This window comes from Passer montanus, unplaced genomic scaffold (assembly GCF_014805655.1).
Source record: "Passer montanus isolate IOZ18808 unplaced genomic scaffold, ASM1480565v1 scaffold72, whole genome shotgun sequence".
NCBI classification, from domain to species: Eukaryota; Metazoa; Chordata; class Aves; order Passeriformes; family Passeridae; genus Passer; species Passer montanus.
In genome coordinates, this window is record NW_024372370.1 from 1946128 (window position 1) to 1962441 (window position 16314).

A 16314-nucleotide genomic window follows, 5' to 3' on the forward strand; every position below is an offset into this window, starting at 1 on the left:
ACCTTCAACAGGCTCCATCCCTCCCCTGCCAGGAGCCAGGGGCTCTCACAAAGCCAGCCCGGCAGGGACAAAGCCGTGCCTGGCTCTGTGCTCAGCGCTGCTGCACCTGCCAGCCTGGAGCAGGGAGAGGCACCTTTTCATCCCAGCCCCAGAGGAGGCAGCTCGTGCAGCTGCTCTGGATGTTTCCCAGCACTGCACTGCATCCTTCTCCCATGCCTGCCCACACCCCCTGTGGGGCTGGGGCGTGCTGGTAACCACCATGGATGTCCCTCTGTCCCCCTCCCCTGCACTGCCCCTGGAGCACTACAGCAGCATCCCTGCAGGCTTCAAGGCAGACTGCACGGAGGAGATGTGTTGTATAGATGGACTCAGGGCACTCCAGGGAAAGGCTGGGATGTTATTTGCATGCAGAAAATGGCCTACAGCTCCTTCTCCACACCAACAAACAGCAGCTCTGCTCTCTGCCTGCCCAGCATCCCACTCCTGCACCAAGGCTCTGCATGGGGCAAGCAGTGAGTGTGGGGCATGCGGGAGATGCTGGAAAAGCCCTCTCCCAAGGGAGAGGTGTGGAGATGTGAATTTGTAGGGCTCTGGATGTGCTGCTGCCTACATGCACCATTTGGGTGACTGCTTCTTCCCCAGGGTGCCCTTCCTCACACCTGCCTGCACTGCAGGGACCCACAGCCAGGAAGGGGATCGTGGGGATGGCCTGGAGCCCAGCCCAGCTCTAAGGCTGCCAACCTGCCCTGGATGTACTCATGGGGCAAACCTTCCCATTAGTCCTTAATTTGAAGGGAGTAGAGAAACAGGGACAAGAACTGAGGGTGGCCTTTTGTGACCTTGAGTCACCTTGAAGCTGGTGCCCTGAGGAGTCTGAGAGCCCTGCTAAGGGAGGTTGCTTGTGACTATTGCCAGAGCAAGAGAAGGAGCCCTGGAACATCAGGTTCCTGCTGAGGTTTGTGCCTCTCAGATGAGGAGAAAGTTGGCAGGAGCCTCCTCAGCTCTTTGCTGAAATCACTAGACTGTGATAAAAAACCCACACATAAGACTTCACAGTTCCTGGCATGTCTAGCCTTTTGTTTGAAGTTGGAAGGGACAGACACACACAGAGACATGAAAAGGAAAAGAAAGCTGCTTGTTTTACTGAAAAAGTATACCTGAAAATGTTTCATGAACAGACACTTTTGATTAATACAAATCATTCTTTAAGGTAATAACCTTTTTTATGCCTAGAAAGTTAATAATAGTCACATGCAGCCCTTCATTGTTTTAAATGCACATGAACAAGCTTTTGGACATCAATGGTTTTACTCATGGTATAGGTCTGAAGGCTGAAGGCATGCTATGCTGAAGGCTGACTAAGAGGGATGCCTAAAATAACTCAGGTGGGAAACAGACTGCAGTAGCTCCTTCCTGGAGGCTGAGCCCCCCTCAAAGCAGGTTTAACCTCAGTGCTGACCTGCAGAGGGCCTTTGTCCTGAAAAGCATATTACAATGGACAAAAAGAGCTGGGATGCAATAATATCAGCATATCAGTGGTCTGAATACCCTTGAAGGAGTCTGGCTAGGTTGGTAGGTGCTGTACAATTACATTACCCTATTAATATGTCTGGGAAGGGAATCTCTGCACCACCTCATCCAGCAGCCCACCCAAAGCAGGACTGTGGCTGGCACAATGCCAGGCTGGACGTGGCTTCATGCAGACAAGGCTTGGAAACTCCAGGCAAGGAGGGTCCCCTTGCTGAGGTGACAGTTCCCACTCTGCATTGCTCTCTGGATAAAACAGCTTTTCCCACTGTTGTGTCTGAGCTTCCCCATCCACAGCTGGTGGCTGTTGCCCCTAACCCCACCTACTCATTCTATGAAGAGCTTGGCTCTGCTGTCTTTGTAACTCAAATTCCACAGGACTGTGTTGGGGGCTGCCACTGGTTTGTAGCTGTTGGTTTTGTGAGCACCAGAGCAGGGGTCTGCAGCAGTGGCCAACCCTCCTACTCAATCAAGATCAAGACATTGAGATGTTTTGCCAAGCTGCTGAGAAAAAGCCAATCTGTTATGACCAAGCCTTCTCAGGAGAAGGTGGAGTATAAACATAACCTCGTTTGCTGCTTATTGGACTCTGCTTTTCTTAGAAGTACTTTATTAAGAAAGGTACCTCCACCTCTTGCCACCAGTAGGAGCCTTTGGAATAGGAAATAGCTGAAGAGTTGGGTGTAGTGCTGCAAAATGCAGGAGGGATCCAGCATTCCTCCTCTGGAGGGACACCAGCCTCGGCTGCTTGGCTTTTGAAAGTACCAATCTGGGGACAGCAGGCAATTAGCTGGGAGCTGAAGGAGCATCCACGAGATGGAGAAGGAAGGGACTCGGGCAGAGTGGGTCAAGAGGGATCAGAGCAAAGAAGAACTCTAAAGAACGCTCTATTGCCCAGACCAGCTTGCCCACCTGTGGGTGCTCCCGGTCTGCTTGCAAAAGGAGCATTTCTCTAAAATTGAAGAGAAACCATACCCAGCATTTTGTCTAGAGGCACAGTAACATCTTCCTACACTGCTGTTCACCCGTTCAGTCCAAGCTCCTGGCGTGGTTCTTGCTGTACGCTGCTAGCCCAGCAGCTACCGCCTGCTGCCACGCTTGGACCCACCAGCGATCCCTCGGAATCACAAAAACCCAGAAGCACAGAATCATTTAGGTCGGGAAAGACCTCCGAGATCCTTGGGACCAGCCATTAACCCAGCACTGCCAAGGGCACCGCTAAGCCATGCCCACAAGGGCAGCACTGCCTGTGTGTTAATTCCTCTCCACGCTGCTCCTGCCTGGCCCCGGCTCCCCCGGGGAGCCCCCGGTGCCTCGGGGCGAGAGGGGCAGCGCCGGTTCCCGCCGGGAGAGGGAGTTGGAACCTTGGCTCGGTGTTAAAAAGACGCCCACGAATCTGAGAAGCCGGTGACAGATGGGGCTGTGCTTCCCCCACGCGTCTGCTGCCGCGCAGCAGTGCGGCGCTTTCGCCAGCCGGGCGCTGGTGGCGTGTGTGGGGAGCCACGACGGCACACTGGGATGGAAGGCGTTCTGTGCAGAGAGTGTAACTGCACACTATGCAGGCAATTCCTGCTTTTCTGCACCTATTGGTGCTCTACTGTCTTCTAAGAGCTGGGATGGAAGGCGTTCCGTGCAGAGTGTGACTGCACACTATGCAGGCAATTCCTGCTTTTCTGCACCTATTGGTGCTCTACTGTCTTCTAAGAGAAGATTGCACTTTTATCTGAGGGCAGAGTACACTCTGTGGACACACAACAATAGGTACTATGCACAGATATAGGATGCAGTATATACTGTCTGCATCAGAATAATATCCTGGGCTGTGTCAAAAGCAGCACAACCAGCAGGTCAAGGGAAATGGTTTTGTCCCTACATTCAACCTTGGTGCAATCCCACCTGGAATACTGCATCTGGGGTCCCCAGCACAGGAACAACATGGACCTGTTGGAGCAAGTCCTGAAGAGGGCCACCAAAATAATCCAGATTGTGGAGCACCTCTCCTTGGAAGACAGGATGAGAGCCTTGGAATTGTTCAGCCTGGAGAAGGATCCAGGGACACCTCAGAGCACTGAAAATCTAAGTACCTAAAGCCTCCAAGGCAGCTGGAGAGGGACTTTTGACAAGGACCTGTTTTGACAAGAGCCTGTAGTGACAGGACAAGGGGGAAGGTCTTCAAAAAGAGGGCAGGTTTAGATGAGATATTAAGACATGGTTCTTTACATGGGGGTGATGAGACACTGGAACAGGTTGCCAAGAGAAGCCGTGGATGACACATCCCTGGAAGTGTTCAAGGGCTGGGTTTGATGGAGCTTTGAGCAACCCAGTCTAGTGAAAGTTGTCCCTGCCCTTGGCAGGGGGGCTAGAGCAAGCTCAGACAGAACAGCTTTTTTCCCTTAGCACTTGTTCCCAACTTACACACCTCTTCAGTCTGTGCTTTAAATTGTTCTGAACTGAAGCTACTGCATATCATACATAATGTTTGTAAGCCATCTTTGTACATTGTGATGTAATTACGTACATATCTACTAAAAATAAAAGCTTCTCGTGGCCAAGTGACAAGCCCTGGTGTGACTGATCAGGCCAGGAGATGTTGGCCACTGTTTTCTCCTCAGAGGTGCACCCGTGCCTCTGCCCTGCCCCCAAACAAATGCCCAGAAGCAGCGAGGGGCAAGCACAAGCTCTCAATCCACTTCCCTTACACAGGTGGTGTGCTCTCATGGAACAGGGAATTGCAAATCACCTTCCATGGGAAAAGCCAGAGGACCTGTGAGGAGCTGCATCCTTTCTGGAGGAGGTCTCTCCACAGGTGGGATGCAGAGGTGCCAGGAGAAGTCAGGCTGGCAGGCCTAACTGCTTTGGAAGCCAGAAGCACCTGCACTTGCACATACGAGTGGCTCCAGGGTTTGCTGCACTGCCCAGCTGCTGGGATTACACTACTTTCTCACTTGCCTCAGGTACCACCTCCTGCAAAACTGACCAAATAAAATGTGAGGATTCCCCTATCAGACACCCCTAAAAAAAAGAGTGGATTTTCAGTAGATTAGCCATAACCTTGCATATTTTAATTTTGTGCAAGAAGTCCTGCGAATTCTTTCAAAACTGAACTAATTGCAATGCAACACTCTGTCCCCTTTCTCTCAGCAGGTCTTCTCTGTCTGTCCTCAGTCCTACTTTGCTCCTCTTTCCTGACCTCTCTGGGTTTGCTCAGTTCCACCTGCCCCATCTCTCTCAAGTCCTTTCCTTTGCTAATCTTTCGTGACACTTACGATCCCTACCTATCCTCAGTCAAAAGGTCAGATCCTGCTTTCACTTCAGCCAGGATCCTGGAATTCTTCCCTCATTTTTGATGTTTATTCCTGCTTTCTCCACTGCAACCATTCAGGTTTAGAAACAGCCCCATACAAACAGGTATGAGTCAAACTCACTTCTCCTTCCTCTTAAAACTCTCCTTTGGAAAACAAATGATGGCAGCTGGACTACCAACCTGTTGAGATTCTCAACAGCCACACCCATTTGTCCAGTTGCAACATTCCTCTGCTCCCAGGGCTGGTGTCTCACCTCGTATTTGCACCAAACACTGCTAGAAGCACACACCCTCTTTGAGTTTCAGAGCAGACTTTCTGTGGTGAAAGAACCCCTTTATATATGGAAACAGGAGGAATGCAATCCTACTAAAAATTAAACCAGTATTTTTAAAGTAAATGGACACACATTTTACATACATATATTTATATATAAAAATAAATATGCATGCGTGTGTGCATATATATAAACACATACAGTATTTGTGTGTTCATGTGTCTGTCCTAGTAGAACAGTTAATTTGTTCAAAACATGCTCATTTATATAAAATACTGATTACTGGGGCCACACAGTTAAAGAAATCTCATGTAGGTTTTTCTTGTGGAAGAATACACAAGAATTTAATTGCAATTTTGCGATTTGCACCAAACACTGCTGGAAGCACACACTCTCTTTTGAGTTTCAGAGCAGACTTTCTGTGGTGAAAGAACCCCTTTATATATGGAAACAGGAGGAATGCAATCCTACTAAAAATTAAACCAGTATTTTTAAAGTAAATGGACACACATTATACATACATATATTTATATATAAAAACAAATATGCATGTGTGTGTGCATATATATAAACACATACAGTATTTGTGTGTTCATGTGTCTGTCCTAGTAGAACAGTTAATTTGTTCAAAACATGCTCATTTATATAAAATACTGATTACTGGGGCCACACAGTTAAAGAAATCTCATGTAGGTTTTTCTTGTGGAAGAATACACAAGAATTTAATTGCAATTTTGCATCAAATCCCTCTATTAGTTCAAATAAATGCTGTGCATTTATTTATCCTCAAAAAGGTGCAGTTCCCCTCAGCATGGGAGTTGTAGTTTGAAATGTTTTCAAAGCTTGGTGCCTTTGCAACTGCACAGATGCTCCACATGCACACTTTTGAGGGGGGGGGGTCTTTGAATACAGACTTTTAATTTTCTTTTAAAAAACTCTTAGCTCCACTTGAATTCATTGAACCAATACATAAACATTCTGACTCACTCTCTGTATATACACACATGCATACATACATATACATACAAACAGGAGAGCCAGAAATGTCGCCCCAGACACACATGCACACACACATATATGCATATATATAATCATATATATACATATACATACAAACAGGAGAGCCAGAAATGTCGCCCTTTGCCCAGTGCCTTGCATTAAGTTTTTCTGGCTTGCTCTTCTGTTCCAGACAAAAATAACAAGGCCTTTTCTCCACCACATATTCCAAAAGGCACTGGTAAGTGCTAGACAGCACAGGCTGGTGTGTGAACAGTCCCTGTGCTCTCTCAGTAACAGGCAGGCTTTAATGCTTGTTTTGAGGGAGGAAAATGGTTTTGGTAGGTCTTGAGACCAATCAGTCTCCATCTTAGCACAAAGTTAAGGCTTGAGAACCTGAGCCTGGTGGCTGATCAGGTAGATTTACACAAATATCAACCTTACTATGGGTGTATTTCAAAGTGTCATGTAACTGTCTAGGAAAGTCCCCCAATAGTTACTCCAGTGATGTCTCACAAGATGATATTCCCTGTCTAGTAGGGAAATTTTAACAGCAGCAACTACTTTTATTTCAAAATATCAAATCTTGGCTTTACTAGAACTAGAATGAATTTTCTAGGCACTTGAAATCCAATACGTAGAAAAGTATTCTGCCTTTTTCATGCCGCCCAAAAAATATGGCTTGTGTCACACACAGATTAGAAACTGTGTGATGAGACATTCAAAACTGTATCAGACAAACGCAGCGTAGGCTGTGAAGAACACGCTCCTCACATTCCCAGAAACAGTTCATGAAATTTTCACCATCAAATGGAAACTGATTGTTTTCCAGCTCTAACGTGTGAATCTTTCTTCTGTGGTTCTTGCATGAAACAGGAACTGTTTTCAACAGCATCTCAGACCCTTCTTTTGCCACTTCTTTTTTTTTTTAATTGGAAATCACAACCCTGGAAGCATTTTGAACACAAACTATTCTCATGATCAACTGGAGTTTTTAACTGACATCACCAAGACCTGAATTTTACCCCTTAGGTTTAACCATGTTTTGCAGAAAGCCCAGCAAAATGGGATTTTCCATGCAGTCATGATATTTGAATTCCCCTGTACAGGCAACAGTGAGAAAGGATTTAGACTTGGATAATATCCACTTACATACCCCATATGCCACTCAACATGTTTTAAAATTCCAAAGAATAAATACTCTTTGTGCTTGTCCCTACAGCAGGGCAATGTCTGAAAAGGGCACGTTTATTTGCTCTGGGATAGGTATTTTATTTCCTATAGACAAAATCTGATTTCTGAATTAATTTACCAGTCTTTATTGCTATTTTTGGATAAAATATTTGTGAAGGAAGAATCAGTATGTTTCAAAATTAAAACCTGTACCTGTTTCAAAACATTTAAGTAGTCTGTATATATAGATTATGGTAGGACTTCTTTTTCTTACATGTACCCTTTGCTTTCCAAGACAGCAGGTTTCCAGAGTTCCCTGGGTACAGAAGTGTCTGTGGTGCACACACACACACACATAGCTTCAGCTTCACACAAACAAAACTTTTCAACTTTTTTTTTAAAAAGCAGACCATCGCTAAATAAGATGATCATAGAAACCAGCTAAACCCTGAAGGAGCTTCATCAAAGTCCAAGAAAAAACATTGTTATTTTCCAAAGCCCCCTTATTTAACCCATTGCAAAGTACCAAAGAAACAGCTTCACACAAACAAAACCTTTCAAATTTTTTTTAAAAAGCAGACCATCCCTAAATAAGATGATCATAGAAACCAGCTAAACCCTGAAGGAGCTTCATCAAAGTCCAAGAAAAAACATAGTTATTTTCCAAAGCCCCCTTATTTAACCCATTGCAAAGTACCAAAGAAATACATATGGAACACTGACCTAATTAAAAATTATGTCATATACTGAAAGCTGCACAAATTTGATGCAATTTCTAGATAATGACTTGCATGCCTGAAGGACTTATTTTCAGTTTTATCAGTCAATTAAAAAAGGAAAGAGAAGTATCTCTCTCTCCCCCTAAATCTTATCCTGTAATTTCCTGATTTTTTTTTTGCCTGTTTTCCAGGCCAAGTGAGACTGCAAAGATCTGTGCTGTGGTACAGTGTTCATCTGGATTTCCAAAACATCCCCTATGCACCTGTTATTGCCTCTGTTACACTTCTAATGCCCTATACCTTATTCTAAATGTATGCATGTATTAAATATGCCTGTGTGTATATAAAGAGACACATATGCCACGCTGCACACACACAGGTACAGACAGAAACATACATGAAATGTGTACAATACACGTGTAGAGTGGTTCATGGAGTTGCACTCTGGAGTCCTGCATTCCTTCAGACTGCTTTCACAGAGATGTTCCACCTCCTGCAACTCCTAAGGTGCTAATCCTGAGCACTTCTGAGAGTCAAGCCAAGCAAGCTGATTCAGGAATCAATCTAAGCTTCAAAGCCAGCATGGCACAAACTTGGCACTTCTGTCCTGTTGCCTCCAGCGCCAGACTGGATCACCCCTAACGTTAATGTTCCAGCAGTCAGCATGAAGTTGTGGGGATCACTCCAGTAAGGATTCAGCAATGCAGGGTCATCCTCATCTCTGACACTAGAAAGCTATACTTATATGTAGAAAAGTTAGCTTTTTGTAATTTCCTTTTAAGACAGTATGTAGCCAGCTGAAAAGACTGAAAGCAGCACATAGGACACTGCATTGTTACAGAAGTCATTCACATCATTCCAGGTCTGATCTTATTGCATCATTCAATTCACCTTTATTGCTTCCAGTGAGTATCTTCATGACCCGTATTTGAACAGCAATTCACTCAGTTTGTAAAAATTCAAATTTACAGTGGTCACTTGCCATAGCTCACCATACACAAACGAATCTTCTCTCACCCTATCTGTCTGTGATGTGCTGAATGACAACTTTTATTCAAAAAGAAATTTGAGAAATAAAATATTACAGGCATTAACAAAACTTTGCAAAGAATGACATAGTAGTCCCATAACCCTTTATTGAGTTGAAATTTAAGTGATCTTCAAACCTCTTATTAATGTAATAAAAAAATCAATAACTGTAAAATAACATTTAAGCTAGAGAAATTAGACTTGTAAATGAAGAAACTATGATTTTTCTTGACAGGTAAATCTAGCTGCTGTAGTTGTTGGAGCTTTTTCTTCCCTAGTCATTAAGTCTGATAATGTCTAACAAAGATTTACAAGAAAAAACCCACCTATTTTATTTAAAAATAAATTTAGGTGATATCCAGTAACAAGTAGAAACTAAAGTTAATTTGAAAAGGATAACCAGACTAGAAACCACCAAGTGATCCAAAGGCTTGGGAACAGTTCACATCATTTCTTAGCATCGCTCTGAGTCACCTGTCCCAGGGAGCTGTGTCTCTCTCGCTCGTGCAGGCTGACCTTGGTGAGTCTGCCCAGCAGGTGGCTTTGATCCTCTCCCAGAATGTACAAACCCATCGGGTGAAGTTCCTTCACACACAAAACCATCAGTGCTGCAGTAGAAAATTAGTGGCTACATTTAAGTCATTGTTTGAAGCCCTCAGAGCTTCTAGAGCATCTCCTCTGGAAAACCCCATTTCCATAAGTCGTGCGACCTGGAAAAGAAATGAAGTAACACTGCTTTAAAACCTGAGTTTTATTCACACTGTGTGCACATTAGTCAATAATATCAAAAATCACTTTTCCACTGATCAAAGACCTATCAGGTACAGCCTGCTTCAAAACCTTGCCACAGAGACAATCATTTTCTACCTCTTAAGCTGATTGCAGTCAGTGGTCCAGTTTTGAAAGAAGAGTAAAATCCAAAGTCTGGTACCACACATGACAATTACAGTCTAACCTGCAGATTAGGTTGCTTGGGAGCTTGAGAGCTTGCTGCTCTCAACAAGAACAGGACCTCAAGAAACCAACACTGACCAAAACAGAATTATAGAGCAGATGAGAAAACCTATCCAGAATGAATCTTCAGCTCTTTTCCTTGAAAAGATCTACTTCTCCAGAGGGCATAAAAAAACCCCTCAAAACTATTCATTCCACGTGTTGGCTTTTTTAAAATAAACCTTAAAGTTAGTCCTAACATAGAGGCAGCACAATACTTAAATTGGTTTAGTAAAATTCTTGGAGGGCTTCTACATATACTCAAAAAAAAAGCAATTTGCAAAGCAAAAATCATTGACACCTGACAGAAGAAAAACATGGAAAAGGGCACATTAAGATAGTGATTTTTTTAAATTAATAACCACTTGACTTTTATAACTCTTTATAATATCATGTACTTGACACCTAACCTTTGTGCTCTCTGTTAACAGATATTTAAAGCAACACATGTAAAAAGGCACTGCAAATTTAATTTATGGTTAAATACCAATTTAAAGTACATTTAAAATCTGTAAGTCTCACTTCAGTATGACTGAAAGTCACAATATAACTCATTCACTTTTATAATTAATCTTCCAGAAGTGGAAAAAACGAGGTGTGGGAGGGCAGGGAATGGCATGTAAAAGAAACTGTGGCCGCTGGCAGCACAAAGCATTCCTCATTCTGCTTCCAAGGGTCTAATGAGCAGACTCCACAACTCCTGAACCTGGAAGTCCTGGGTACAGAAGCTGCCAGAGAGCTACTGCTCCTCCTCCTGCTCTGCCTGCAGAGAGCCTGCAGCAGCAGCAGAGTGAAGCAGGAACGCAGAGGAGGCTGTACACATCTTGAGAGGAATTTTCCCAGGGTGCAAGACCAATGAGCAGCACTAGCACTGAAAGTATTTTTAAAAGAAAGTTGCCACCAAAAGCAGCTTTTCTTTCCTCTAAGACACCCCCAGAACTTTCAGTAGTTTTAGTCATCTCTGCTCTGGTGACTTACTGAGAAATATACAAGTGCCAAGTTTGCCCAGAGGTGCAAGTCTTCCTTTTCTTAAAATAAATACACCCCCACAACACATTTGAGAACAGCTACCTTGGATGTCAGAACATCAACCCTACAATCCACTGCCGTGTTTTTTCACTTTCTTGTAGGGAGAGAAATGAATTGTTACTTTCAACACTTCCGCAACAGCAATTTAAGTCTAAAATCAATTTTGTAACCTGTAACTCTTATTTTTCATCTAAGATTGTGGGTTTTTTACGAGAAAAAGGGCAGGCAGTGGAATAAAGCTAACCACAGAAACACACTTCAGAAGTAAAGTTTTTATTGCAATTGCCATGAATTCTAACTTTAAGAAATAGTGATGGAATTGCAACGTTCCTATTTGCAGAAATATTCATCAAGCACCACGGGGAATAGTAATAACAAAATCCTCTTTTCATCTGAGCATATTTTAACCACAGGAAATGAATCCAGCTCCAGGAAACAGTGTATAAGTGGCAACAGCAACTAATGGTGCTAAAACCCCACAAGAAATGCAGAGATTTTTGTACCACAAGCATTGCAAAGGCTCACAAACTTTAATGTGATGAACAGATGAAACCCTTGCATTTCTGCCATTTAAAGACAATTTGTGTCGTTATTAGTACAGTCTTGAAAAACCAGAGGTGCTTTAATGATTTCTTCTTTGCAGGGTAACCAGAGAGCCTTGCAAATGACAGCAATCAAGTGAGCCCTACATCCTCAATGCATCAGAAAATACAAGTGCATATTGCTTTTATAAATCTGGGCCTGGGGTAAGAATCCAGACTAGCATCTATTTCATTAGTTTCGGCCCCAAAGTTGAAGTCCCCATAACCAGAATTTGCCAATAATTAAAGAAGTAAGCCAACCCAGCAGGGAAATCTTTTGGTTTATCCTATACTGGCGCTGAGTAGGCTTTCAGGACAGCCAAAACTAAGTTTCTGGGCTTTATCTCAGAATGTGCTTTTTGGTGTGGGGTTTCTATTATTATTTTCTTTTTGTTTGTTAGTTGGGGTTTTGTTGGTTTTATGGGAGTTTTTTTGTTGTTGGGGTTTTTTTTCCCCCTTTCTAGATGTAATCCAGAAGGTTTGCAGTCAAAAGTGCAGTTAAAAGTTTTCAATGTTTTGAACACAATCTAACTTCCAATCAAAGCTGGAAATCAGATCATAGAAAAGACTTCTGCTTGGGAGAAGCACAGTTTAAACTAAAAATGACATTGCTGCTACCAAGTGTTGACTTGTCTCCTTATAAAAAAGATAAAAAGGAAAGAAACCTAATCTTGTTCGAGGGCAGCAGACACCCTAAACTATAAAATGGCCAATACAGCTAACTGCAGGTAGGCTACAACCTGGAGAACTTGACTGCATGCAATAAATCCTGAACGCAGGAATAAGACTAATCTTAAATTCTTAAATTTCTGAATAAATAATCATCTCTTTTGGGAATAAAACTATCAAAAAAGTCTAGAAGTCTAAATCTATACTTGAGGGAAAGGAAACAATCTTCTATGTGGCATGAGTATAAGGAATTTGTCGATCACATTATTAAGGGAAACATTCAAGTTTTAGCCCAAGTGTGTTTTGCAGTCCACAGTTAGCATAACATTTTTATTAAAAAAACCCAAAATTACTGAACTGGAAACTTAAGCTGGGGACTTCAGCGAAGATGATTTCTACATGAGAAATAATGAAATTTATTTATCATTCTTCTTTCTTTGAAACATTTATTTTATCAGATTTGAATAGTTTCCACTACTGAAACTATCAACATCTTTAAATACAAAATACAAGCAGTAACACATAAAAGTAGAAACTCCCAAGCAGCTCTGTAACTCTGGTGTGGATACTAATGACAATATGCTGTCTCTGTATTGCGACCATTACCTTACATTCTCATTTTTGCTGCTATAGAAACCATTAGAGTAACCATATAAACAGATGATAAAAAATTAGTAGAGATTAATTCCTAATAATTTAAAATGCCATTTTAAAATAGAAAGTGTTTACCTGCTCTTCAGAAACCTCAGTAGGTGGAGGTATGCCTTGTTCAGATGGGTGATCTTGATAATTTGCATTATGTCTATGACGTAAAGGAGGAAACAGTCTATTCCAGTTAATCATCCCACCCTGAAAGCAGACACTACTGTCAGTCTTTGCAAAAAGAACTAAAATGTTTCAAACAAAAAGATCATCCGTAGCACATTATATCAAAGCAGATGTTTAAGTAAAGTACTTTATTTTAAACAACAAAAACTGCTGTAGTCTCCTATGAAGCAAAAATTGGACTGGTTACTTCTTTACTCGTTAATTTAAGTAATCACTGCAAATTAAGGAAAAGTTCTAACAGAAGGAGGAAAGGATATTTCAGATCCATTGGGACAGATCTGGTTTGGTACAGTGCTAGGTTTCTGAGGCTGAAAGAAGCTGTCTTTACTAGCAGGGGTTGCCTGGCAAGAGGTGCAAGAGCAGGTCCTGCAGGTCCTTTACAAAATTGCTGCTGAAGTTAATGAGGGAAAAAGAGTACAAGAAATAAGTGAGGGGCAAAAAGCAAAAGGGGCTTCTCAGTGCATCAGTAAAATTACATCAGGAAACTCAGAATAAATCCAACCTTCAGGACACCTGGGACTTCCATGCCAGTGACCACTTCTGTGACACCCGTGTGACTTACAGACCGACCACATTTACCTAACTTCTGTGTGTGAAATATTGTTGCAAAACCTGGCCATGTTCTAGTGCCAGAACATCTTGTAACTACATAAGTAATAATGCAAATACACAGCAGTAACATAGGTATGGCGCAAACCACAGAACTGAAATTTCCTCTTAACAATCAAGCTTCAACTCTTGTAATAGTAAGATACTTGGAACATAAAGAAGGAATACTAAAATACAAGCTTTATAATTGTCCAGAAATAATGAATCCTCATTTTATTAGCTTATACGGACATTTTTGGAGGGATTTTGTATCACACAAAGCCCACAGATCCCGTAAGCAGGTAAGAGCAAACCCCAATCTCTCTTTTCTACAGTTGAAACATGTCTTGCAGTCTGTCAATCTGTGTTGTCCTTTCCCTCCTCCCCTGCTCTCCCTGTTACTATGGAGAAGATCCCCCTCCCTTTCTGTATATATAGGACATGGCCTTCCTTCCTCTAGTTACTCTATTTTAGTTCTATAACGTTGTTTCTCAGAAGGTCTTCCTCTTACGAGAGTTTTTTCTTTTCTTCTCTCAAAGTGCTCTTCCTGCCTTTATGTACCCTTACAGCATTAAATACCCTCTGCTCAATCAGATCAGCAACAGCTAAATGTGCTCACAAAAAAAAATATTTAGCATTCCTGCCCTTTCCTTTGTTTCCTTCCGTTCTGTCCAGAGGAGATCCAATCAGCCCAGACACCACAGGGGGCAGTACAATGCACACTTTAAAAAAGTATGTGAAGAGTCATGAGACTTGAAACATCAGCTTGAGAAATATTCTAGTCCCTTCTATACTAGGGCACATTTTTCCCTGTGAAGATGTGAAATAGCCAGAAGCCATCACCCATTTTCAAGACATAGACTCCACTGTCAGTGAATCTGAATTTTAAAAAGTATGCATCTCCATTTCCCATTCTGCATAAAATATTTGCTTAACATTCATGAGGTTTTGATCAAAGGATTCTGTGTAAGTCTCCTGTTAGTCAAACAGCACAGCGTAGTAAAAAGGAGAACTGGTTTGGAGCATAAGCCTAAGGAGAAAGAGGGATCAGATCTTCTACTGACACCACAGCATTACCTTGTGGTCTTGGGGAATCACGTCCTGTACTTCCCCACCTATAATTTCCCATAATTCAGAATTGAGTTTGAACTTTGAACTTCTCAGAGTCTACTAAGCTTTACAGTTCAGTGACAGCACTGCATTAATGCTCCTTTACCTGTTTTTACTATTTAGAGATGACTTGAGGAGGTGAAAGTAGTGCTGCCACAAGTCATTCACACTGAATTGGTAAAAGTAGTAACAGGACTATGATGCATTTCTTTGAAGCACCCTAAGTCATACATAATAAAGTATATCAAATACAAAATCTACAATACACCAATACACATTCATTTACCTTTATCTCAGTGTATCTGAAGACCAAAATAAATGTACCTTTCCAGCAGTGCCCTGAGCTTCAATACTGAGCTGCCTATTCCAGTTTGGTTTTGCATCCTCTCTGTCCTGTGCTCTCTCACCTAACACTACAGACTTGTTTACTTCCTTACCTTAAGCTTACAATCCAGTTTGCATTAACATACACAGAATTCATTCTTTTCAATAAGAACTGCCATTTCCTTGCAAATATAACTATTTAGTTTTGAAGGTTTACAGCAGATACCTTAATAAATTACAGATGTTTACTGAAGCATTCAAAAGAGTTTCACATGAAGACCCCTTCCTAGAGAAAACAGGCTAGACAAATTAGATGAAAATCAAGTATTTCAATTACCTTTGGAAACTGTGGTAAACATAATGTATTAGTTCTTAACTATATTAATGAGAGGAAAATATCCAACAATTAATGGTATGTGAACACTGATGGTTAGGATTAATCCCGATATTGTGGTACACTTCTCATCTGTGTAGTCTTTTAAACTTCACCAAAACCGGGTGCATTAGGATACTTTATCTTAACTGAAAGAAAATTGTTTCCCTTCACAGTCTTGCTTCTAATTAGATGACACACAACCAAGGGTCAAGTTCAAAAGAGCAGGGATTCAAGGAACTGCAGCAGGAACTATGGGACTGGTAATGTGGTCAGTCTCACAAAGGTAAGAGAAAACTGGGAAGTGCAGTTGATATCTTAAATCCACAGAAGACGGAGATCAAGGCTATGCATTTAACAGTATAGATGGTGACTGTGGAAAGACCTTCAGACAACCTTAACTATCACAGCAGAAACATGAAGATCTGTTTTAAATTGAGCCATACCTAGCACTAAATAATGTATCAACATCAAGTAAATATCACAAATTCCAGTTTAAAAAATGCACAGAAGGAGATTTCCAAACCAATATTCATTCTTGCCTTACAGAAATTATTTTGCAGACCTCCCCTTCATAATTTCATGATCATTTCTGTAGTGCAGTGGTTTTACACTGTGCCACCAGACTTACTTGTAAGAAGTCAGGAAGATTTCACATTAAGATATCCAGTGTGATTAATTTATGTAAGTGATGCTTCTAAACCATCTGAGACTCCCTCCTGGGAAATCAGCAAACCATATTTAAGCATTTCACATCATACTTGACCCTCAGCACCAGCACGCGACAGCACAGAGG

The 16314-nt window shown here is 41.9% G+C and overlaps 1 protein-coding gene across 1 annotated transcript in view; it reads right to left on the reverse strand.

Annotated features, from left to right (window-relative positions):
- Positions 1-8859: 8859 nt before the first annotated feature.
- UBAC2 (UBA domain containing 2) overlaps positions 8860-16314 on the reverse strand; it is an 89013-nt gene continuing 81558 nt past the window's right edge. Inside the window, exons 8-9 of the mRNA XM_039730424.1 lie at positions 13025-13144; positions 8860-9733 (exon numbers count right to left, since the gene is read on the reverse strand). Coding sequence (XP_039586358.1) covers positions 9626-9733; positions 13025-13144 — 228 coding nt within the window. The 3' untranslated portion in view covers positions 8860-9625. The remainder of the gene's footprint in view (positions 9734-13024; positions 13145-16314) is intronic.